Below are 23,920 nucleotides of genomic sequence, written 5' to 3' on the forward strand. Positions count from 1 at the left end.
TTGATTTTTTTTGCCCATGTTATTTATATAATCAAACTATATCAACTCTAGTCTGGGAATTCACTACTGTGGAGTCGAGGATGAAATGAGAGGATGCTTTTGAAAACCCTTTAACATGATGTTGTTATTTATTTTATATATTTATTTTGTATATTTCAGTTGTTATGAGCCCATCCTTGTTGGGGAGGTGCTATAAATACTAATCTTTAATGAAACGTAGGTATAATAAGGCAGACATTAAGAAAAATATCAATACCAACACTTGAAAAAAGCTTGTATTATAGATTTTTAAAAAGTACTTTAATAAATTACATACTTGTAATTAATTGACTTGAGAAGTATAGAATCCTCATCTGTGTGGTATGTTAAATGTCTTCTAAGTCCTTTCTTTATCTAATTGTATTTCTTAAGTATTTGATGTTAACCTTATATGTAACATTTTATAAGCAAGTAAACATTAAATTTAGCCACCCTCTGGCTGGGCACAGTGGCTCACACCTGTAATCCCAGCACTTTGAGAGGCTGAGGCGGGTGGATCACAAGATCAGGAGTTCGAGACCAGCCTGGCCAATATGGTAAAACCCCGTCTCTACTAAAAATACAAAAGTTAGCCTGGCGTGGTGGCAGGTGCCTGTAATCCCAGCTACTCGGGAGGCTGAGTCAGGAGAATTGCCTGAACCTGGGAGGTAGAAGTTGCAGTGAGCTGAGATCACACCACTGCATACCAGCCTGGGTGACAGAGTGAGACTCCATCTCAAAAAAAAAAAAAAAAAAAAAATAGCAGCCCTTTCTTGGTATATGCACTTAGCATAGAACAGATAAAATAAATAAGATGAACATATTTTATCACTAACTTTGGACTTGTAGGAAAATAGAATCCTCAAGGCTGTTTTAGTTCTAGTAAAAACCACTGTCCTTTAAGGTTGTCCTTTATTTCTTCATTCTGATGGTAAAGCCCAGCAGTGGAATTTCAGAGTCCCTGCCAGCCCCATGCTAGGGCAGCGCCTGGTGCTTTTACTCTGCTGTTATAATAAGGAAACAGAAACAGCCACATTATTACAGAAAAAGGCACATTATTTATGCTTTCTTAATCCTTGCAGAAGTCACTGCTTAGTTTTCTGTGTTTAATGCTTCCTTTTGCAGGCTGGAGGCTGTGTCCACTGGGGGCATCCCCAGGACTCTGCGTGGAGGTGGATGAAGTGGGTACTTTGGGGCAGTCTGTAGATGAGTGGCTCTCAGTTCAGTGGTGGTGTGATAGGAATCCCACCTCTTCCCCTTCAACTCCATGATGGCGGCACTCATCTCTCCCACACCCTCTGGGATGCAGTGCTGCTTTTGGTTTAATAGCTTCTGCACCAGGAGGGTGTGACATCTTTCACTAGCCGAGTGGTTCTCAACTGAGGGCATCTGGCATCATCTGGAGACATTTTTGGTGTCAGTACTGGAGGTGGTGAAGCTAATGGCATCTAGTGACTAGAGGCCAGGGACAGGACACGGCTGAGCATCCTATAATTTACAGGACAGCCCCTGACAACAAAGAATTACCTAGCCTAAATGTCAATAGTGCTGAAGCTGAAAAACCCTGCTACTGATGGTGTCTAAGCTGCTAGAGTCCAGAGGGTCCACATGGTCCTGGATTTAATTTAGACCTCCAAGCCCACCTTGCAGACATCCAGAGTTGAACTGAATTCACTCCAATGTTATCCTAGAATAGAGATGCTGCTGGACCATTCTGTACACTAGAGAAGGGGTCTGCAACCCCCAGGCCATAGACCGATAACTGTCCATTGCCTGTCAGGAACTGGGCCACACAGCAGAAGGTGAGCAGTGTGCCAGAGAGCATGACCGCCTGAGCTTTGCCTCCTGTCAGATCAGCAGAGGCATTAGATTCTCATAGGAGCGTGAACCCTATTGTGAACTGCGCATGCGAGGGATCTAGGCTGCGTATTCCTTATGAGAATCTATTGCCTGATGATCTGAAGTGGAACAGTTTCATCCCGAAACACCTCCCTCAACCCCAGTCCTTGGAAAAATTCTCTTCCATGAAACCACTCCTTGGTGCCAAAAGCATTGACTGCTGCACTAGAGAACAGCACCAAACTTTGGCATATACATTTGCACCACGTCTTGGTACACAAAATCTGATGTTTTACCTGGAGCCTTTGATAATGACATTTTAAAGAAATACCATTATTTAATCTAAATCATCACTAGAATAAAAAATTGAGAATTGCTTCATGTTGACTAGGCAATACTTTTCTGAAAGTTTTCCTGGTATTTGAAGCACTTATGACCAGGGTAAACCCCAACCTACTGTGCGGCCGAGGAAGGAAGCACTTGTATGGAGCCAAACCATGTGTGGAACCATTTGGAGATGTACATTCATTTACTCCTGTGTATCCCTGGGTGAGCTCTCAGCCCCAGAGCAGTTAAGTAATGCTCCAGTGTTTAAAATAGTGAATGTCATTTCTCTTTATTCTAGATGAAAATAATTTATAAAATCTGACATCCAAATGCTTAAAAAGCTAAAAGTTATTTCTACATTGTACATTTTTCAGAGCCAAAGCCTTGGCTGGACAGTCAGTACGAATCTGTAAAGGCCCCAGGGCTGTGTTTTCCCGGATCTTGCTACTGTTTTCGTTGACCGACTCAATGGAAGATGAAGACGCCGCTTGTGGAGGTCAGGGACAGCTTTCAACAGTCCTGTTGGTCAACCTCGGCCGAATGGAGTTTCCTAGTTACACCATCAATCGGAAAACCCACATCTTCCAAGACAGAGATGATCTTATCAGGTAAGATGATGTTAGCTCACTATAATGTCTATGTGTGTATTTCACAATTTAGTAAAAGGTTTTATTATTTTTTTCTAGCCAAAATAGAAACACTAAGTCCACAGCCAAAACAGTTTTTAATCTTTTGTTGCCTCATTTGTATACATTTCTATGACTATAGGGAAAATGTAGAAGTATGCTGAGATTATGGTTGCCAAAATCCAAGGAATTTTGAGTTAGAACTACAAAAACTTTCTCTGGTTTATGTTTCCAAGTACCTTTGGAAGGGAGTATTTTTTGTTTGTTTGTTTGTTTTAATTTGAGACAGGATTTCACCCAGGCTGGAGTGCAGTGGAAATGATCACGGCTCACTGTAGCCTCTACCTCCTGGGCCCAAGTGATCCTCCCACCTCAGCCTCCCAAGTAGCTGGGACCACAGGCACATGCCACCACACTCAGCTAATTTTTGTATTTTTTTGGTAGAGATGGGGTTTCACCATGTTGCCCAGGCTGGTCTCAAACTCCTGGACTCAAGCAATCTGCCCACCTTGGCCTCCCAAAGTGTTGGGATTATAGGCATGAGCCACCGCCCTCGGCCTGTATTTTTTTGACACAGACATATTAACAAACTTGACTTACGAATATGTTGTTGGCATAAACAAGACTGAAGATGAATATTTTCTTATTAGTAACACTTTAGGTAAAGCTATTAATAACTTGTATATTGTATATCATACATATAATTAGATATACAGATGATAAATCAGAAATTTTCACTAATTTATATTGGCACATGGATTTAGTGAAAATTTGGTTTGTCCAATAAAAGTAGTTTTTGAACTAAAAGTAGAACTACCATGTGATCCAGCAATCCCACTACTGGGTTTATATCCAGAGGAAAATAAATCGGTATATTGAAGAGATATTTGTACTCCCATGTCTATTGCAGTCTATTCACAATAGCCAAGATAGGGAGTCAACCTAAGTGTCCATCAGTGGATGAATGGATAAAGAAAATGTGGTACATATACACAATGGAATACTATTCAGCCATAAAAAAGAATGAAATTCTCCATGGTGGCAACATGGATGAGCTCAGAGGACATTATGTTATGTGAAATAAGCCAGGCACAGAAAGATAAATACTGCATGTTCTCACTCATATGTGGGAGGTAAAAAAGTGGATCTCACAGAAGTAGAGAGTAGAATAGTGGTTACCAGAGGCTGGGAGGGGAAGGGGGACAGGGAAAGGTTGGTTGACAGATACAAAAGTGCAGCTAGTTAGAAGGAATAAGTTCTGTTGTTCTGTAGCAGTGTAGGATGACTATAATTAACAACAGTTTATTATATATTTTTAAATAGAAAAATGGATTTAGAATATTCCCAATACAAAGAAATGATAAATGTTTGAGGTGATGCCTGGCATGGCAACACATGCCTATATTTCTAGCTACTCGGGAGGCTGGGGCAGGAGGGTCACTTGAGTCCAGAAATTCGGGACTAGCCTGGGCAACATAATGAGACCCTGTCTCTAAAACATTTTCAAAAAAGTTTGAGGTGCTGGATATGCTAATTACCCTAATTTGATCATTATATATTGTATACATGCATTGAAATATCACACTGTGGCACATAATATGTGCAATTTTATGTTAATTAAAAATAATAATAGATGCCAAACAAATAATGGGATTACAGTATTAAAAAGCAGGTTTTGATAAGAAAGAATAGTGTAGGTCTTACAGAAAAAAATTTGGATTTCCTTAAAAAAAAAAACCTTTGATAAGAAAAATTAATTTAGATTTCCTAAAATGTCACTTTTGATTGTTGATTTGGATTTCTGACTCAAATTTAACCAAAATTGATTCTGATATTTGCTTTTAGGAAAGTCCTTTAAGTGTTTCTAGGAAAGCCAGGTGCTTTAAGAAGTTATTGAAATTTTTGAATCACAGCAGTGTGAGTATAATCTGATTTTGGCCCATTTTACCTTAGCTGTCAGGAAGCTCAGTATCTTATTTGTGTTCAATTGGAATAACTTTTTTAATTAAAATCTCTAATAAGACTCTTTATCCTTACCCTGTTTTCAGTTGTCTCATATCTTTTTTACCTTTTTTGTTTTTACTGGCTTTATGCTTTTCTGGCTTGTGAGAATGTATACTCTGAAGCCAAGTTCCAGTTTCTATACCAATGAACTGTGAACCCACCCCGTGCCTCAGTTTCCTCATCTGTAAATGGGGAGAATAATAGTATATTCTTACAGACGTGTGGGGTGCATGGGAAGTGCTTAAAGCTTGGGCTATGGGGAATGCCTACTACATGTTCATTATTATTTTAATTGTCATTCTTACTGTTATACCCAAGTTCTATGACAAAACCATGGTTGACAAGTTCAAAAGGCATCTCATATTCTTTCTAGAAAGTAAGTGTGCTGTAAATAATAAAAATAATGAAAACTCCCTTGGTTAAGCAGAGGGCCTTAAGATGTAAATGAAACTGTATTTAATTGACTTCTGGAAAGGTAATAGTATTCAATATCTGGTAATGTGATACCTGGCCAGGAAACCCTTGTTGTCGACCTCTGTACTTGAGATAATTTATCCTTTTAAAATTTTTCTTATTCATTCAGTACAGATGAGTGTTGAGTACCTTTTATGTGACTTGGTTAGGGGTTGTAGCAGTGAATAGGAGAGGGCCTCAGCCATCATGGGGCTATGTTTCCTGGGGAGATAGAAATTAACCACTATTTAAAGTGTGTGAGAAGTGCTGTGATAATTGAGGGGCAGGCTGGAGAAGTTCTTTATAGACAGAGTGGCCCTGGAGAGGTGACATTTGAAGTGGGACTTGAGGATGAGAACGAGGTAGCTGTGTCAGGGTCTGGGTGCCTGCATCCCGGCCGCGAGATAGCATGTGCACAGGCCCTGAGGCAGGAAAGAGCTTGCTGAGTTGGAGGAACTCAGGAGACCCCTGGCTAAGATGTGGGGGTGGCCAGGACTGGGTTGGTGGTAGCAGCAGTGGAGAGAAATGAATGTGTGTGAGGCAGTTTAGAAGCAGTAAAGACAAGACTTGATTCTGATGTGGGCGAGAAGGCGAGGAGTGGATCAAGGATGGCTCTGGTGTTTTGCATTGGGTGGGGCACCATCCAGTGCAGGGGATTGGGAGAGGTGTTGGTGCTGGAGGCGTCAGTGTGTGGGGTGCTCTTCAGCCGTTTGGTTGAAGCTGTCGTGTGTGGCATTGGGCTTGCGATCAGGAGCTCAGGGAATGGGTCCGGCCTGGAAAAAGTCAACATTTTGAGAGTCACTGGCATATGGACAATGTTTGAAGCCATGGAACTGAATGAGCAGCATATTATAAAAGAATTAGATCTAAGAATTTGTGAGCAAACTTTTACATTTGGAGGCAGTTTCTTTACTCTTACTTTACAGTGTTTGTACATAATGATATTATGTACTTTATGCTTTTCTTTTAGATGTGAGACCAAAATACAATGAACATGTACTCAAAGTGTTAACAGACATTTGTTGGTCAAATGTCTTTGTTTTTTGGTAGCTAAAGGAGCGATGAAAAATTGTCTTTCTTAAGCTAAGTTGTGCTGTAACATTTCAGCATTGCCATCTCCCAAAGAGCATCCCTTAGTTATTTTGAAATATTCCAGGTAATCTTCTTAGCTTGGGCAGCATCCCTGTGGCTAGCTCTGACTGTAAATGATTAAATTATCAGATCTACATCTGACTATAATTCTGATGTCGCTTACGTGTTTGCTGTCATATTGTTGAATGAGTGAATGGATGAATGAATGGATGAGTGCCAAAATCAGGAATGATGAGCTGATCCATATCACATTTATAGAATGGAACATGTTATGTAATAATACAGCATAAATGTTTTTATCTTTCTAGTTCGGCTTTCTGTATCAGTTCTGGGCCACTCCAGTGATGTAGTTAAGATAAATTATTACTAGAATAAAATTTAAGTGGACCTCATATTTTAAAAAACACACTTTTACCTTTCAGAGTGAGATCTAGTGGCTAGGATGTGGTCATTCTATGGGAATGCTCATTCTTATTTGGAACTTGGATGGCATTTTCCTCCAGATATGCTGCAGCCACGCACATGCTGAGTGACATTTCTTCCGCAATGGCCAACGGGAACTGGGAAGAAGCTAAGGAGCTCGCTCAGTGTGCAAAAAGGGATTGGAACAGACTGAAAAACCACCCTTCTCTGAGGTGAGAGTTTTTCTAGGTACCTGCCAAAATTTATACATTGACCAAGTGTTCCAAACACTTACAGTAGTTTTCTTTATGAAGAATATACTCCTTTTTCTCTGTGGTTAAACCAGCTGTGGAATTGAACTTTGTACATGCTTTGCCGAGACTGAAAGTGCTGTGTGAAATAGAAGGAAATGTCTGAAGGTTTAAAGTGAATTTGATATAACTCAGATCCCTGGGCAACACACATGCCAACCCCATACTTGGCTTGTCGCATGCCATCTGTAGGAGCATTGGCCTCCCTGAGTACTGGTGAGCTGAACTGAAACGTGAGGGGAGCCAGCAGCAGGACGGATATGGGAAGCATGGTAGGTCTGTTCTTCTGAAGGAAATTCAAGTAGGTGTTAAAAACTCTGCAAAAGACAGCTCAAGCGAACTTTCCAGGTACACAGCACATGATCTTTTATTTTGTTGAAAATGGTAAACATCTTCAACATTTGTTAAGACATTTTTTCCTTTGTTGTTACATAGTGATGGGAAAAATTAGTATTTTCAGATGCCACTTTGAAAAAATCATTTAGGATATACAGTTGACCCTTGAATGATGCAGGGGTTGGGGTACCAACCCCTCAGACAGTCAAGAATCTGTGTGTAACATCTGACTTCTCCACTACTTAATTAATAGCTTACTGTTGACTGGAAGCCCTACCGATTACATAGTCAATTAACGCACATTGGATATGTTATATGTATTATATGCTGTATTCTTACAATAAAGTAAGCTAGGTAAAAGAATATGTTATTAAGAAAATCATAAGGGGGCTGGCACGGTGGCTCACGCCTGTAATCCTGGCACTTTGGGAGGCCGAGGCTGGCAGATCACCTGAGGTCGGGAGTCCAAGACCAGCCTGACCAACATGGAGAAACCTCGTCTCTACTAAAAATACAAAATTAGCCAGGCCTGATGGTGCCTGCCTGTAATCCCAGCTACTCGGGAGGCTGAGGCAGGAGAATCACTTGAACCCAGGAGGCGGAGGTTGTGGTGAGCTGAGGTCGCGCCATTGCACTCCAGCCTGGGCAACGAGCAAAACTCCATCTCAAAAAAAAAAAAAAAAAAAAAAATCATAAGGGGGGCATGGTGGCTCATGCCTGTAATCCCAGCACTTTGGGAGGCAGAGGTGAGTGGATCACTTGAGGTCAGGAGTTCGAGACTAGCCTGGCCAACATGGTGAAACCTCGTCTCTACTAAGAATACAAAAATTAGCTGGGTGTTGTGACGAGTGTCTGTAATCCCAGCCTCGGAAGGCTGAGGCAGGAGAATCACATGAACCTGGGAGACAGAGGTTGTAATGAGCTGAGATAGCACCACTGTACTCCAGCCTGGGTGACAGAGCGAGACTCCGTCTCGGAAAAAAAAAAAAAAAAAAGAAAAGAAAATCATAAGGAAGAGAAAACATATTTACTGTTCACTAAGTGGAAGTGGATCATCATGAAGGTCTTCATCCTTGTTGTCTTTACAATGAATAGGCTGAGGACGAGGAGAAAGAGGAGGGCTTGGTCTTGCTGTCTCAGGGGTGGCAGAAGCAGAAGAAAATCCACGTATAAGTGGACGTGTGCAGTTTAAACCCATGTTGTCCAGGGGTCAGCTGTATATTTATAAAGAAATAATATTGACTTAAAAATCTCAGGAAATTAGATTACTATAAACAGGTTGATAAACTTCTGTAAAAGGTCACATAGTGAATATTTGAGGTTTTGCAGGCCATATGGTCTCTGTGGCACCAACTTCACTCTGCTGTTGTAGTGCAAAAGCAGCCACAAGAAGTACGTGTGCAAATGAATGAGCCTGGCTGTGTTCCAGTTCACTTCATTTGTGGACATTGAAATTTCAGTTTCATATAATTTTCGCATACCAAAGTGTATTATTCTCTTGGATTTATTTTAACAATTTAAAAACAAAAAAACCATTCTTAGTTTGCAGGACATAGAAAATCAGGTGGCTGGCCCTGGGTTTGGCTGTGGGCCGGAGTTTGCTGACCTTGGTTTAGAATGACGAGTTCTCATCTTACTCCACTGTCTGAGTGACCTAGGATGTGGCAGCTGGCTGTGAGAATGTAGGTTTGTGGTGTAGAAAATTGTACACAACTGAAAGTATTTAGAATATATCTTTTTAAAAGATAGGAATTCAGTCTGCTTTGTCACTTCTTATTATTGTCTTATAATAAATTAACCAAATTATTAAACTACTGGTATATGTCTTCATTTTAGATGCCACGAAGATTTACCACTCTTTCTGCGGTGTTTCACTGTTGGGTGGATTTATACAAGGATTTTGTCTCGGTTTGTGGAAATACTGCAGAGACTTCACATGTATGAGGTTAGAGCACAGGTCCCTGCCCCCCACCATTACTGATGTGACTGCTTTAAACATGTGAAGGGACAGCTGTCGGGCTCTCAGCATTTCCTACTTATTTGGTTAGCACACAGTAATATGGAGGCATATTTGTTTTGTTTTGTCTTTTTGAGACAGGGTTTCACTCTGTCACCTAGGCTGGGGTGCAGTGGCACAGTTCGGCTCACTGCAGCCTCTGCCTTCCGGGCTCAAGTCGTCCTCTCGCCTCAGCCTCCTGGGTAGCTGGGACTACAGGCGTGCACTGCCATGCCTAGCTAATTTTTGTATTTTTAGTAGAGGTGAGATTTCACCATGTTGCTCAGGCTGGTCTCGAACTCCTGGGCGCAAGTGATTTGCCCACCTTGGCCTCTGATGCTTTGACAGTGGGGGCCTAAAGTGTTGGGATTACAGGTGTGAGCCACTGTGCCTGGCCAACGAGGGCATATTTAATGTAGGCAGCCCTCTGTCTCTTGGATTAGTAGAGAGAAGATAGGTGAAGATGGACAGCTGTTCTGTTTGCTTGTGTGTTGATGAATCTGTGTCCCAGGATGGCCTGGGGGTGGCGGCCACCATCCTAGAGGGTGCCCCACAGGTCTGCAGCCTGAGCCTGAGTCTCTTTTAGAACTCCTTGTGAGACTTGGGAGGTCCCCAGAAATCTCTGAGGGGGAAATGTCACGTTTCCTTATGCTTCCCTGTCAGCTGTCATGGATTGTCTAGAGATAATTTATAATCACAAATCAGAAATTTGTCGTATCCTAAACTTTGTGAAATTGCTAGATTTCACTTTTGTTGTGTTTGATATTTCTATATTGAAAATGTTATCTCCAGACCAGGCACGGTCAAAAATATATATATACAAAACAAGAAGAAAAGAAAATGGGATCTTACAAAGAGGATGTGCTAAGCTGGGTTCTTGGCCTGGGGTCTGTGAATCCCAGGGGAGTGATGGGTGGGCTTTGGGGAAATGTGTGAATCTCAAACTTGCATGTGTATGGGGGTTTATGCATTTTTCTGGGGTAAATCATTCCATATTACAAAGACATCCATGAGCCACAGAAGATTAACAAACAGAATGACCAAACAGTCTGTACGTAATCTAGACCAGAGAGTGTTCCTGTTGAGGTGGGGTGTTTGTATGAGGACACCCCTCATTACTTTCCTGCCCACCCCAAATCCCTCTTGCCATTGGTCCTGTGACCTGCTGTGTTCCCAGAAGTATGTGGGTTTGCCAACTGTGACCAGTGCTCAGCTGCCTGGAACTTGACCCTGTGTGACTCTGCACTGGTTGACTGGTTTGCAGAGAACACTCTGCAGCACTCACAGATGTCTGTACCCCAGTGCCAGCCAGCAGGGACCGGGTGAAAAGTGGGGATGCCTTAGGGAACTCGTGCCTACTCCAGAAGGCACCTCAAAGTCCCTGTCCTGTCAGTTCGGGGTCCTTGGCCTCATTGTAGAATGGAAAGATATGCATTATAAATAGGCTTTACCAATCCTATGGGCTTGTAAATATCATTAAAGCTGGATTTTTTGTGACTCTAATGAGCTTTCTTTGTTATTGTTGCAATAGGAAGCCGTCAGAGAACTTGAAAGCCTTTTGTCTCAGAGAATTTATTGTCCTGACAGCAGAGGCCGATGGTGGGATCGACTGGCCCTTAATTTACACCAGCACTTGAAGCGCCTGGAACCGGTACTCAGTAACAAAACATATCTGAAACGCCTTTTCATTTTAGAATCAACTTTCAAAATATGGCAAACTTAATGCCTTAAAATCTACATGTAATTAGAACATGTATTTCTTTTGTTAACATTCTTCTTTTGTCTGTGTTCTTCTAACCCCAAAAGAATACCAGGGATGCCAGCACGGCATGAGCATAGAGACTGGAAGCTTTTGTCTTCTCTGCTGATTGGCGAGATGGGCTGGCTGTGGACTCTGTGCTGGGATTTAGGAATCAGGATCTAGGAATTAAGGGAGAAGGAGAGTCAGACGACTCAGCCGTCAGCAAGTGCCTTCAAGGAAGGTGTTTGTTTTGGAAATGGTGACTTTGTTCATTTGTGGCACAGGGTCTCTAGGTAGAAAGATTGGCGAGAAAGCGTTCCTTTCCCTATCTTATTGCAGGTCCTTTATGCGTGATTCGTTGTACTTCTGTGAGGTGTTTTGCTCTGCCATTGGGAAGCGTTGTTTGACCTTGAGCAGGCACCAGTGCTCCCTGTGGTGGCGATCTTGGGGCACTTGGAAGCACAGGGATTCTGTGGCTACCGCAGCCAGGCAGGGTGAGGCCGCAGAGCCTGTGCCTCTGGGCTAGGCAGCAACAGTGGTTCTTTGTGTGGCCGCCAGCAGGCCCCTCCCTGTCTCTATTCCAGCCTTGCATTTGAGTTGAATGGAGGGGACTGTGCCTCTGGGAGCTTTTGATTTTTTCAGTGGCCCATTAAGTGAATCAGGGTGATGGAGGGGTGGAAAAAAATGACCACTGGTTAGGAAATATGACATCTTGTTTTTATTGCCGTAAACTGAAAAAGTGCCTTGTTACCTCAAATATCAGGGAAAGAGCCAGTAAAGCTATTTCCTCTCGTGGAGGAGGGCGTGGGGCTTCCTTACCACTCGGTGTTTACTGAGGCTGAAATAGCAAGAGAAAGCATCTGGTAGCCCAGAACCAAATACAGAGGAGAAAGCTTGTATTTCTGTCACCTTTCTTTCAATGAAATAAAAGTTCAAGAGAGTACAGATTTCCCCTCCATTCACAGTTCTGCTAGGGGGTAGACAAGCCACTGAGCTTATTTTTGAGATTTGAGCTAAGCCTAGTTCCTCCTAACCTGTTTCCAGAGGTCTTACTGGTCATAGCTCTTGTTATTTCATTAGTGTTCTTTGATCTTTACCTCAGTCTCCAGGGAAGGGATCTCCTAGCTGAGTGCTAATTCCTGCAAAGTGCCCTGCAGTCAGCCCAGGCCTGGCCAGGGCAGAGGTGGAGCCAGCTGGGCCCTCCCTTTCCGAGGCCAGCCTGCCACTGCCCGGCACCGTCTTCTGCCAGCGAACAGGGTGCCTTTCAGAGTCTCATTCTCCCATCTTCATTCCCTTCAGCCACTCAACTCCGGATGGCCTGAGCCTTCACTGATTTTCAATTTCTTGGTTTTTATTTTTTCTTTCACTTTTTATGTTTCTATTGTGGTAAAATAAATTTAACATCCCTAAAATACGGCATTTTAGCCATTTTTAGGTGTACAGTTCAGTGGCATTCATGGTACTCATAATGTTGTGTGACCATTGCCTCTCCACTTACCACTCCAAACAGAAACACTGCAGTCATTAGGCAACTATGTCCCGCTTTCCCTTCTCCCAGCCCTGGCGATGACGTCTCATCTACTTTTTGTGTCTGTAAATGTGCCTGTTCATTTCATTCATTTCATTGAAGTGGAATCCTATGATATTTGTGGTTTTATGTCTGGTGTATTTTGCTCAGCATCATGTTTCTGAGCTTCACCCGCATCGTGGTACGTGTCAGGACTCCATTCCTTCTCCAGGCTGAACACACTTCCACTGTAGCATCTGATAGCACATTTTTCTAGCCACCCGTTGGTCGATGGACACTGGGTTCCTTCCACCTTTTTGGCCATTTTGAAGAACGCTGCATGAACCTCTGTTTCAGTCCCTGGTTTCAATTCTTTTGGGAATACCTGAGAGTGGAACTGCTGGGTCCTGTGGTGATTCTGTGTTGAGCTTTTTGAGGAGTGGCTGAACTGTTTTTCACAGTGTTTACACCAGTGTCACATTCCCACCAGCAATGCGTGAGGGTTCTGGTTTCTCTACCTCCTTGTCAATGCTTATTTTCCATGTTTCTGATTATAGCCATCCTAGTGTGAAGTGGTATCTCCTTGTGGCTTTCTGTGTTTGTTTATTTGTCTGACTCTGAATCACCTTGGGAAATACTTGTAACTCCTCCAAACCTTTGGCTCCTGTCCCTGTAAATAAGGAATCTGAAGCAGCTCCATGGTTCCTGACTGCATATGAGATTTACCTGGCGCTTTGATGTGGCCCCACACCTGGGCTCCTGCTCTGGAGGTTCTCATTGTGTGGATCCGGGGTGGGACACATGTTTTCCTACAAAGCTAGCTGCCTAGGTGATGTCCTGAGAACCACTGAGCCAAGTTTTCCTGTAAAGTCAGGCATCCCTGAAGTTCACACCCTTTGTGAGGGGCAGCTGCTGGGATCCGCTGTCCACCTGGATTACAGCCCAGTCACGCTCCAGCACGTTGACTGTGAAGGCTTTGGTTGCCAGATGCATTGAAAGCCTCAGAATAAGATCTAAGGAAATAGCCTAAATCTCTAGAAGTGCTGTTTGCTCATTTGCTAATCAGCAAAATTCAATAATAAACAGTGGGCTTTTCTGTCAAACTAAATGCATGGAAGCTGCCATGGGGTTTTTTAGGAGCCTGATGTGTGACCATGCTCTCTGCCAGACTATCAAGTGTATCACAGAGGGGCTGGCGGATCCGGAAGTCAGAACGGGACACCGCCTTTCACTGTATCAGCGAGCCGTGCGCCTGCGAGAGTCTCCAAGCTGTAAAAAGTTCAAGCGCCTCTTCCAGCAGCTCCCAGAAATGGCTGTGCAAGATGTGAAACACGTGAGGAAAGAGCCTGTGGGTGCTTTGGACTTAGGCGCGTGTACCTGGTTTTTTTGGACCAGAAGCATCCTAAGAGCTGTTTTGAGTGTGTTTTCTTTTAGACTTGGAATAATCTAAAACTCATTTTGGACGGCTGTGTGGCCATTGCTCCCAGTCTCCCCCTAACGCCCTCCTCCCTGAGGATACTGGGCTGCTTGGTGTGGTCACACCCTGGGTTGAGTGACACATCTTCTGAATGGGGCCTCTCAGCATCTGCACCAGTTTTTTACTCGCTGGGGACCTGTAGAGCTGTTCTGGTGGTTGAGGCTCTCCCAGGGCCGGACCAGCGAGCTGTCACATCCCCACAGTTGTGCATGTGTGAGCCCCACGCTGTGTGCTCTGCTAAGTGACTGACTTTGTGGTAAGGGAGTTCAATCCTCACGACGCTATAGGCAGGTTTTCAGGGACTTTTGCTGACCTGAGACTAATAGATGTTATTCTGCTGCTGTTTCAGGTAACCATCACGGGCAGGCTGTGCCCACAGCGTGGGATGTGCAAGTCTGTGTTTGTGATGGAGGCCGGGGAGGCCGCTGACCCCACCATGGTCCTGTGCTCTGTGGAGGAGCTGGCACTGGCCCATTACAGACGCAGCGGCTTTGACCAGGGTAACTGAGCAGGCTTTCTCTCTTGGCACCCAGCCCTGGGTGGATGAGCAGCAGCGCTGGATGGGCGGTCAGCAGTGGGCTGCTGTCCTCTCTCTGTCCTCTGCTGACAGTGGAAGATGCTGTGGGCTGGGGGATGTCTTCTTCCCATTCTTCCCCTTATCAATGATAAGGGAGTAGGTCAGGGGTAGTTGTCCCACAGGGCCTGGCTCTGATCTTTTTTCTTTTATAAAAACTTCTTGTTATGGAAGATACTGCACAAGCCTTTGTACAGAAGTCAGGGGGACAGTGTGCTCAACCCCATGGCCCACCCAGTTCCATTCAGTGTTCCTTCTGTTCTCTCCTGCCCCTTCCCTGGGATTTTAGAAGCTGGCCCCAGATATCCTTTCAGGGTCCCTGCGGCCCATGCTAGTCGCTTTTGGGAACAGCCACTGAGCCTTACGCCCTTGGGTCTGGCAAGACTCTCCCTGTGCCCGGGCTGTAGGGTTACCAGTGTTAAAAACACTGATATTTTCAAATGTGTGAAAATTAGGACATGATTTCAGTATTCCCTGAGTGTTCGTAAGATTAACAAGTACTATAGAAAGACAACTACAAGATAGGAGTTTACAAAGCCCAGGTTCTTTCTGATGAGTGTTGAGATTCATCTACATAATATCTTTATTACTTACAGGGAAGGGTGATGCTATTGGGGAAGACGTGCAGATGCCAGTGAAGACAGAGAGATACAGTAGGCCTGAAACGGTTAGAAATAGAAGAATAGAATGCACATTCAAGGCCCCAAGAGATGTGGAAACTGGACACTTGCTGGAGGAGGAAGCAGGCTGGGACGTGGGAGCGCTGAAATGCTTTCAGTTGAGCCATGAGCCTGAAAAACACATGATTCCTTTCCCAGAGTAGAAACTATTTTTCCCTGATTAAAATCGATGCCGTGAAACTGGGCTGAACTCTGGCTGCCAGGCTTTATGCCACAGGGAATTTTGTGTCAGAGCGATCTCAACCTCTTCTGAGAGGTGATTTCTGAATTACTCAGAAGGACTGCACCAAAAATGATTTCACTTATAACACAAACACACAGCATGGACCACTTAGGAGTTAAGGAACGAACCAGGCACGGTAGCTTACACTTGTAATCCCAGCACTTGGGGAGGCTGAGACAGGAGGATCACTTGAACTCTGAAGACGGAGGTGGGAGGATCTCTTGACCCCAGGAGGTCAAGGCTGCAGTGAGCCAAGATTGTGCCACTGCACTCCAGTCTGGGTGACAGAGTGAGACCCTGTCTCAAAACTAAACAAACAAACAAAAAAGGAGTTCAGAAATGATTTGGCCTTTATATTCCTCCCTGATCGTCAGTGTATTCACCAGGACAGAAGGCTGACTGGAAATCAGGTCCTAGCTCCACTCCTGGCTGGGAAAGAGCATGAAGTGTTCTAGGAAGAAAAGTCCTCCTGGAAGACTTGGCAACAGCCAGGAGTCCTGAGTGAACTGCTGTCCTTTTGAATCCCTGAGACGGGCTGCAGGGATGAGGGGCTAGAGCTGACAGGAAGACAGGACAGAGAGCAGCACAGCCTCAGAAGTGCAGGACAGAGGTGACCCAGGCAGGCATGACGGGCTGTGGCTGCCTGCCCTCTGCTCTCACAGCGCCCCTGACCCCACTCACTGTGGTCCCGTGCAGATGGGTTGGGGCCTGTACATGTCAGGTGGGACCAGCCAGAGGAGCTTTGCTGCCAGTACTGGCATGTCAGGATGGGGGTCTGGTGGTCAGCACCTCCTCTGGCCAGTGGTCTTGTGGGGAGAGGCATCCATGCAGCCTCCTCCCGTCGGGTGTGCTGATGTGCAGAGAAGTACGGACTTGGAGGGCAGCTGGATGAGCTGGGGCTTGCTCGGGGTCACAGGTCTGTGTGTTGTGCCAAGGCTGACCCCCTCATCCCACACCAGACCCTGCCTCTGACTCTGTGACCTCAGCACCTGACTTCTGTCTCTCAGGTCATCTCCCAGTCAGTAAAACATTGGTGTGATGCGAGGAGGGGCACTGAAGTGGGTGGTCTTTAAGGCCAGATGTCTCTGTAAAAGCCTTGACTATTAGAAGCACTGGGCTAGGGCAGTGTAGTACCCAGGGGGATGAGGTGCATCAGAGCAGCACCTGCTGAGGCCAAGAACGGAGGTGGCTGCTGCCGGCCTCCGGGAGGTCCCCTTAGGGAAGCATTTCTTCAGGGGTGGCCCAGGGACCTCCGGCATCAGGGCCTGCATGGGGATTCTGTGCCAGCCCAGCCCTGCTAAGTCCCAGCCTTGGGAGCCTGAGGAGGGTATCTGCCTATTTTTCTTTTAAACATGTTTCTTAGGTTATTCACTAAAGTTTGAGAACCACTGCTTTGTGGCTTTGAAATGTTCATTTGAATTTTTCCATGATTACTAAGATTTTTGCCCTTAAGGCTCTGTATATAAACAACATACTGTATAAAATAAACTGGGAATGGCACGAAAACAGCATTTGCTTCTGAATCTAAAATATTTCTATTATTTTCTTGAAATTGAGTGTGCAGTAGGTTATGGTGGTGTTTTGGAAGAAACAGATAAAACAGATTTTGTGTGTGTGTGTGTGTGTGTGTGTGTGTGTGTGTGTGTGACCTTGTCTTAGGGATTCATGGCGAAGGGTCCACCTTCAGCACCCTGTATGGCCTCCTCCTGTGGGACATCATCTTCATGGATGGGATTCCAGATGTCTTCAGAAACGCCTGTCAGGTACTCCAGTGCCCCTGCCCCACGAGTAGGTCCTTCTGCACACATCCGTGGCTCACACCCACCTGGGCACCGTGTGTCCACAGCCAGCAGAAACCATCTCTGTTACGGTCCTTTGGGTCATCCACAGGTCAAGGTGATAACTTTTTTTTAAAATCTGAGTAATAGAATTTAAGATGTAAGTATGAAGTTTTAAACTTTAATTTAGCCTCCACCTTACATTTAGACCTTTTGTATAAAAGTACCATCAGCATCAGCCCTCCTGAGCACCTGCCATGTCGCAGGCACTGTGCCAAGGAGCTCACAGACATGGGCACATCTGCCTGTTCAGAGGTCCACCCAGCTAAGCGAAAAGCTGTTTTTGCAAATTATTACTTTAAAAAACAAGTTTAATAAATTGCTTTTATATCAATTAACTTTTACTTATCTTTTGAGAGAAAGAATGTATCGGTTGGCCGGTTTCCAAGTTTTGTATGTACTGACTAGTCCTCTGGTGAACACGGCTCTCTGCAGGCACAGTATGACAGCTTGCTTTCCCTGTGACACAGGCATTCCCCCTGGACTTGTGCACAGACAGCTTCTTCACAAGCAGACGCCCGGCCCTCGAGGCCAGGTTGCAGCTGATTCATGATGCCCCCGCGGAGAGCCTGCGGGCCTGGGTGGCAGCCACGTGGCAGGAGCAGGAAGGCAGAGTGGCTTCCCTTGTCAGCTGGGATCGCTTCACGTCTCTTCAGCAAGCTCAGGTAATGGTTCACCTGCATGGCAGGATTTGCTCAGAAAGTAATGCCGCCCCAGTGCTGTCTTTTCAGCAACTTTATCAAAATACACACACACGTGTGTATATGTAGATATGTGTATGTGTGTGCATATAGATAGATAGATAGATAGAATGAGAATACCCTATCCCCCTGGCCCCAATGCCACTGTTAGTGATGGAAACATACTAGGGTGTTAGAAAAGCCCCAGCTGTGCCTTTGCCACCCCTGAGTTGACAGCTTTCTTTTGCTTGCCCTGTGGCTGAGGCAGGGAGGATACCTTTTGTGTTCCTTCAACTGCTGCCCTCTGTGAGGCCGTGCTGTTGCGTTCCTGAGTGCATCCTCCACATCCCTCTTCCTCAGCGCTCCCCAGCATGGCCACACTGGCGGAAGCCTGGAAACTAACCACAGGAGGACCAGTCTCCCACCACTTGCCAGTGGGATTCCAGCCATGGCTCTGCAGCTCTGGTACAAGTAGCAGAACAACGCACGGTGGGCCTGAGGTCCATGTGCACTGAATTACATATACACTGAGCTTTTCTCCATCTCATGATCCCTGGAGCCTATTTCCATTCTCTGTCACGAGGGAAGTGGCTAACTGTCCTGTGTTTTGTGTTCAGGATCTTGTCTCCTGCCTGGGGGGCCCTGTGCTCAGTGGTGTGTGCAGGCGCCTGGCTGCTGACTTTCGACACTGTCGAGGGGGCCTCCCCGACCTGGTGGTGTGGAACTCCCAGAGCCATAGCTTTAAGGTCAGTTGAGCCAGAATGGAAAGTCTGTTGGTAACCTTATTAGCAACTGAATGAGAGGCCACAAGTAGGCATTTCTTGAGTGGCTGTTGGCAAGACTGAATTCCTTGAGAGCTTTTGGGCCGAGGGTCTGGGTTCCTGTGGGCCTCTCCCCTGTGACTGGCTTCATCAGAGCAGGCGGGTGAGAGGAGCCCCAGGGTGTGAGCAAGACAGAGCTCCATCTCTTATGACTTGATGTGGAAGTGATGTTCCATCACTCCTGCTGTATTCTGTGGTTAGGAACGAGTCTCTAGTCCAGCTGACACTCAAAGGGAGGGGGTCACACAGGGTGTGGACACCAGGAGCTATTTCAGAAGCTTACCGATAATTGTACATTTTAAAATGACTTAAAGAGTATAATGGTTTGTAACTCAAAGGATAAATGCTTGAGGGGACGGATACCCCATTCCCCTTGATGTGCTTAGTTCACATTGCATGCCTGTATCAAAACATCTCATGTACCCCATAAATATATACACCTACTATGTGCCCACAAAAAATTTTTTAAAAAGCTCAGAGAGTGCACACTTCTTGAACGCTGTCCACTAGCCCAGCCCTGCTGCCCATCACTGGTGATTTGTTTTCTCATTATTGAGTTTTGAGATTAAAAAATTATATATCCTGGATACAAGTCCTTTATCAGTGACATTTCATCCCAGTCTGTGGCTTGTCTTTTCATTTTCTTAATAGTGTCTTTTGAAGAGCAGAGGTTTCAAAGTTTGACAAAATCCAACTTATTTGTTCTCTAGTGGATCATGCTTTTGGTGTCACATGTCAGAAATACTTGCCTAATCCAAGGTCACAAAGAGTTTCTCCTTTGTTTTCTTCTAGAAGTGTTATAGTTTTAGGTTTTACATTTAGTTTTATGATCATTTGAGATGCCATTTGTATACAGTGTGGGGCATGGACTGGAATTCATTTGTGGCGTGTGGATATCCACTTGTTCCAGCTCCATGTGTCAAGAAGACCATGCTTCCTCCACTGAATTCCCTCTGTATCTTTGTCAAAAATCAGTAACCCATATATATGTGGGTCTGTTTCTGGATACTCTTCGGTTCCATTGATCTGTTTGTCTGTATTTCTTGATTATTGTAGCTTTAGATAAATCTCGGAGTCAGGTAGTCTAAGTCCTCTAATGACTTGTTTTTCAAAGTTGTTTTGGCTCTTTTGCATTTTTATTTGAATTATAACATCAAATTTTAAGTTTCCAAGAAAAAAAAAAAGCCAGCTGAGGCCGGGTGCAGTGGCTCACACCTGTAATCCCAGCACTTCGGGAGACGGAGGTGGGCGGATCATGAGGTCAGGAGATTGAGACCATCCTGGCTAACATGGTGAAACCCCGTCTCTATTAAAAATACAAAAAATTAGCCGGGTATGGTGGCATGTGCCTGTAGTCCCAGCTACTTGGGAGTCTGAGGCAGGAGAATCGCTTGAACTCAGGAGGCGAAGTTTGCAGTGAGCCGAGATTGCGCCACTGCACTCCAGCCTGGGTGACAGAGTGAGACTCCATCTCAAAAGAAAAAAGCCAGCTGAGATTTTAATTGGAATTCCTTTGAATCTGTAGACCAATCTGAGAGGAATTGGTATCTTAACAGCATTATTTTGATCAGCAAACATGGTATATATCCCCGTGTACTTAGATTTTCCTTATTCTTTTTTCAGTGTTTTTGGTTTTCAGTGTAGAGGTCTTGCATATCTTTTGTCAGATTGATCCCTAAGTACTTCATATTTTTAATGTTATTTAAACAGTATCATTTTTAAAAGTTTCAATTTCCAGTTGTTTGCTGCTCTGTGTAGAAATACAGTTGATTATGTATATTGATCTTATATTCTGCAAATTTGGTACGCGTACTTATTAGTTCTTGGAGTTTTTTTTGTATATTTCCTTGGATTTTCTACATTGACAATCAGATTGTCTGCTAATAAAGATAATTTTACTTCTTCCTTTCCAGTCTTAGTTCCTTTCTTTTCTTTTTCTGGCCTGATTGCACTGGCTAGAACCTCCAGGAAAGCATAGGCTGTAAATGGTGAGACTGGACGTCCATGCCTTGTTCCCAATCTTGGGGGAAAGTACTTAAGTCTTCCATTATTGAGTATCATATTAGATGCAGATGTTTCGCAGATATCTTTTATTATATTAAGGAACTTCCCTTTACATCCAGGTTTTCTGAGAGTTTTTATCAGGCATTGATGTGGGATTCTGTCAAATAACTTCTTAAAAAAATCTATTGACATTATGATGCGATTTTTCTCTTGAGTACGCTTATTAATCATGTGATTTACACTGGTTTTTGAATCTTAAACCTACCTTGCATTTCTCCGATACACCTCACTTGGTCACGATGTATTATCCTTTTTATATAATGTTGGGAGTTGATTTTGTAAAATATTAAGAATTTTTGCATATATGTTCATGAAGGATATTGAGCTGTAATTTTCTCTTTGTTGGGTTTTGATTTCAGAGTCATACCAGCATCAGAGTGGGATGGAATAGTTGGTGTAGAATTAGTATTATTCCCTAAACATTTGATAGAATTCCCCAGTGAAGCAGTATGGGCCTGGAGATTTTGTGGGAAGGAAAATTTAAAGCTATAAATTAAATTTCTTTTTAAACAACATAAGGCCGTTCATATTATTTGTTTCTTCTTGACTGCGCTTTGGTAGTTTGTGTCTTTCAAGGAATTTGTCCATTTCATTTAGGTATTGTCTTAAAGTTGTTTATATATTTATTTATTTATTTATTTTTTTTTTTTGAGATGGAGTCTCGCTCTGTTGCCCAGACTGGAGTGTAGTAGCGCGAGTTAGCTCACTGCAACTTCCGCCTCCTGGATTCAAGTGATTCTCATGCCTCAGCCTCCCTAGTAGCTGGGATTACAGCTGTGCACCACCATGCCTGGATAATTTTTTTTTTTTTTTTTGTATTTTTAGTAGAGATGAGGTTTTGCCATGTTGGCCGGGCTGGTCTTGAACTCCTGGCTTCAGGTGATCTGTCCACCTTGGCCTTCCAAAGTGCTGGGATTATAGGTGTGAGCCACCAGCACACGGCCGTGTATTTGTTTCTTATTGTATTTTAATATCTGTAGAATCTTTATCTCTGTCATGCTCTTATTCTTGATATTGGTAATTTGTGTCTTTTCTCTTTTTTCCCTGATGAGTCTGGCAGGAGGTTTATCAATTTACTGATTTTCTCAAAGAATCAGCTTTTGGTTTCATTTGTTTTTTTATTTCCTAGTTTCTCAAGGTGGAAGCTATGGTGATTGCTTTGCGAACTTCTTTTCTAACAGAGTTAGGTAGTGCTCCAAATTTCCTTCTCAGTGCTGCTTTATCTGAACCTCACAAATTTAGTAGTTGTTTTCATTTTCATTCAGTTCACAATACTTTCTGATTTCCCTTTTGACTCTTCTTTGATCCTTGGCTTATTTAGAAGTGAGTCATTTACATTTCCAAACATTTGAGAGATTTTCAGGTATCTTTCAGCTATTGATTTGTAGTTTAACTCCATTGTATTCAGAGGACATATTTTGTATGATTTGAATCCCACTAAATTTGTTGAGACTTGTTTTATGGTCCAGGATATGGTTTTCCCTGGTGAATATTGTTTGTACTTGAAAAGAATGTGTTCAGCATTTGTTGTGGGCAGTATTTTTAAATGTCAATTAGGTCAAGTTGGTTGATAGTGTTAAGTTGTCTGTGTCCTTACTGATTTCTTATTTACTTGTTCTATAAATTATTGAGAGAATATTGATATCTCTGATTATAATTGTATTTCTTTTCTTTTCTTTTTTTTTTTTTTTTTGGTTTCTTGAGACAGAGTCTCACTGTCACCTAGGCTGGAGTGTAGTGGCAGTGCGATCCTGGATCACTGTAGCCTTGATCTCCCAGGCTCAAGCAATTCTTCTGCCTCAGCCTGTTGAGTAGCCAGAACTATTGGCATGCACCATCATGCCCAGCTAATTTTTTTTATTTTTTGTAGAGATGGGGTTCCACCATGTTGCCCAGGCTGGTCTCAAACTCCTGGGCTCCACGTTGGCCTCCCAAAGTGCTGAGAGTATACCATGCCCAGCCGATCTGTGTATTTCTTCTTGCGTTTCTATCAATATTTGCTTCATGTATTGTGAAGGTCTGTTATAAGACGCATAAACTTTTAGGACTGTCATGTCCTCTTCATGAGTCTACCCTTTTATCATTATGCAATGACCCCCTTTACACCTGGTAATCTTTACTCCGAAATCAACTTTGTCCGATATTGTTAACATGTAGCCACTTCAGCCTTCTTTTTTTTTAATGTTAACATGATACATTTTTCCATTCTTTTACTTTTGACCTGTTTTATCTTATTTTTAATGTGGATTTCCTGTAGGCATCATATAGTTGGGTCTTACTTTTGAATCCAACTTAACCTCTGTCTTTTAATGGGGTGTTTGGAACATTTACATTTAATTTGATTATTGATATCCTTAGCTTTAAATCCTGATACTTATTTTCTCTTTGTCTCAGAAGTCTTTTGTCCCTTGTCTTTTTCCTGAGTAGCTGGAACCACAGGTGCACGCCACCATGCCTGGCTAATTTTTGTGGTTTTTTATTTTTTAGAGATGGGGTTCCACCATGTTGCCCAGGCTGATTTCAAACCCCCGGGCTTAAGCAGTTCACCTGCCGTGGTCTCTTAGTGTTGGGATTGCAGGCATGAGCCACAGTGCCTGGCCCTGTCTTATTTTTAAAGATTGCATTTTATAGCTTTGCTGGCTTGTTAGCTGTAACTGTTCATTGTGTTTAAGTGGTTGCATTAGTATATTATATATCTTAAAACTTATCCACCTTCAAGTGATACACACTTTAGAGTAAAAAGAACCTTTCAATAATATATATCTTCCCTTCCAGCCTTTGTGATGTTTTCATATATTTCACTTCTACATGTTATACGTTCTATATTATTTTTGCTTTCTACAGTTGATTAATAAGAGTCTATATTTACTTACGTAGATAGCATTTCCAGTGCTTACTATTCTTTTGTATA

General features: G+C 43.5%; 1 protein-coding gene across 7 annotated transcripts in view; it reads left to right on the plus strand.

Moving 5' to 3' along the window:
* Positions 1-23,920, plus strand: part of FAN1 (FANCD2 and FANCI associated nuclease 1) — a 139,444-nt gene that overhangs the window by 107,294 nt on the left and 8,230 nt on the right. For 3 of the 7 annotated variants that reach the window (XM_054451990.2, XM_063652520.1, XM_054451989.2), the window contains 9 exons: positions 2,559-2,792; positions 6,863-6,994; positions 9,245-9,353; positions 10,936-11,055; positions 13,821-13,985; positions 14,479-14,629; positions 17,266-17,369; positions 17,915-18,109; positions 18,742-18,870. In XM_054451990.2, coding sequence (XP_054307965.2) covers positions 2,559-2,792; positions 6,863-6,994; positions 9,245-9,353; positions 10,936-11,055; positions 13,821-13,985; positions 14,479-14,629; positions 17,266-17,369; positions 17,915-18,109; positions 18,742-18,870 — 1,339 coding nt within the window. Of the gene's footprint in view, positions 1-2,558; positions 2,793-6,862; positions 6,995-9,244; positions 9,354-10,935; positions 11,056-13,820; positions 13,986-14,478; positions 14,630-15,299; positions 17,113-17,265; positions 18,110-18,392; positions 18,722-18,741; positions 18,871-23,920 lie in introns of those variants that run through there. The other 4 variants (XR_010123927.1, XM_063652521.1, XM_063652524.1 and 1 more) reach the window with 4 other exon arrangements.

The sequence above is a fragment of the Pongo pygmaeus genome, chromosome 16, assembly GCF_028885625.2.
Source record: "Pongo pygmaeus isolate AG05252 chromosome 16, NHGRI_mPonPyg2-v2.0_pri, whole genome shotgun sequence".
Lineage (NCBI taxonomy): Eukaryota > Metazoa > Chordata > Mammalia > Primates > Hominidae > Pongo > Pongo pygmaeus.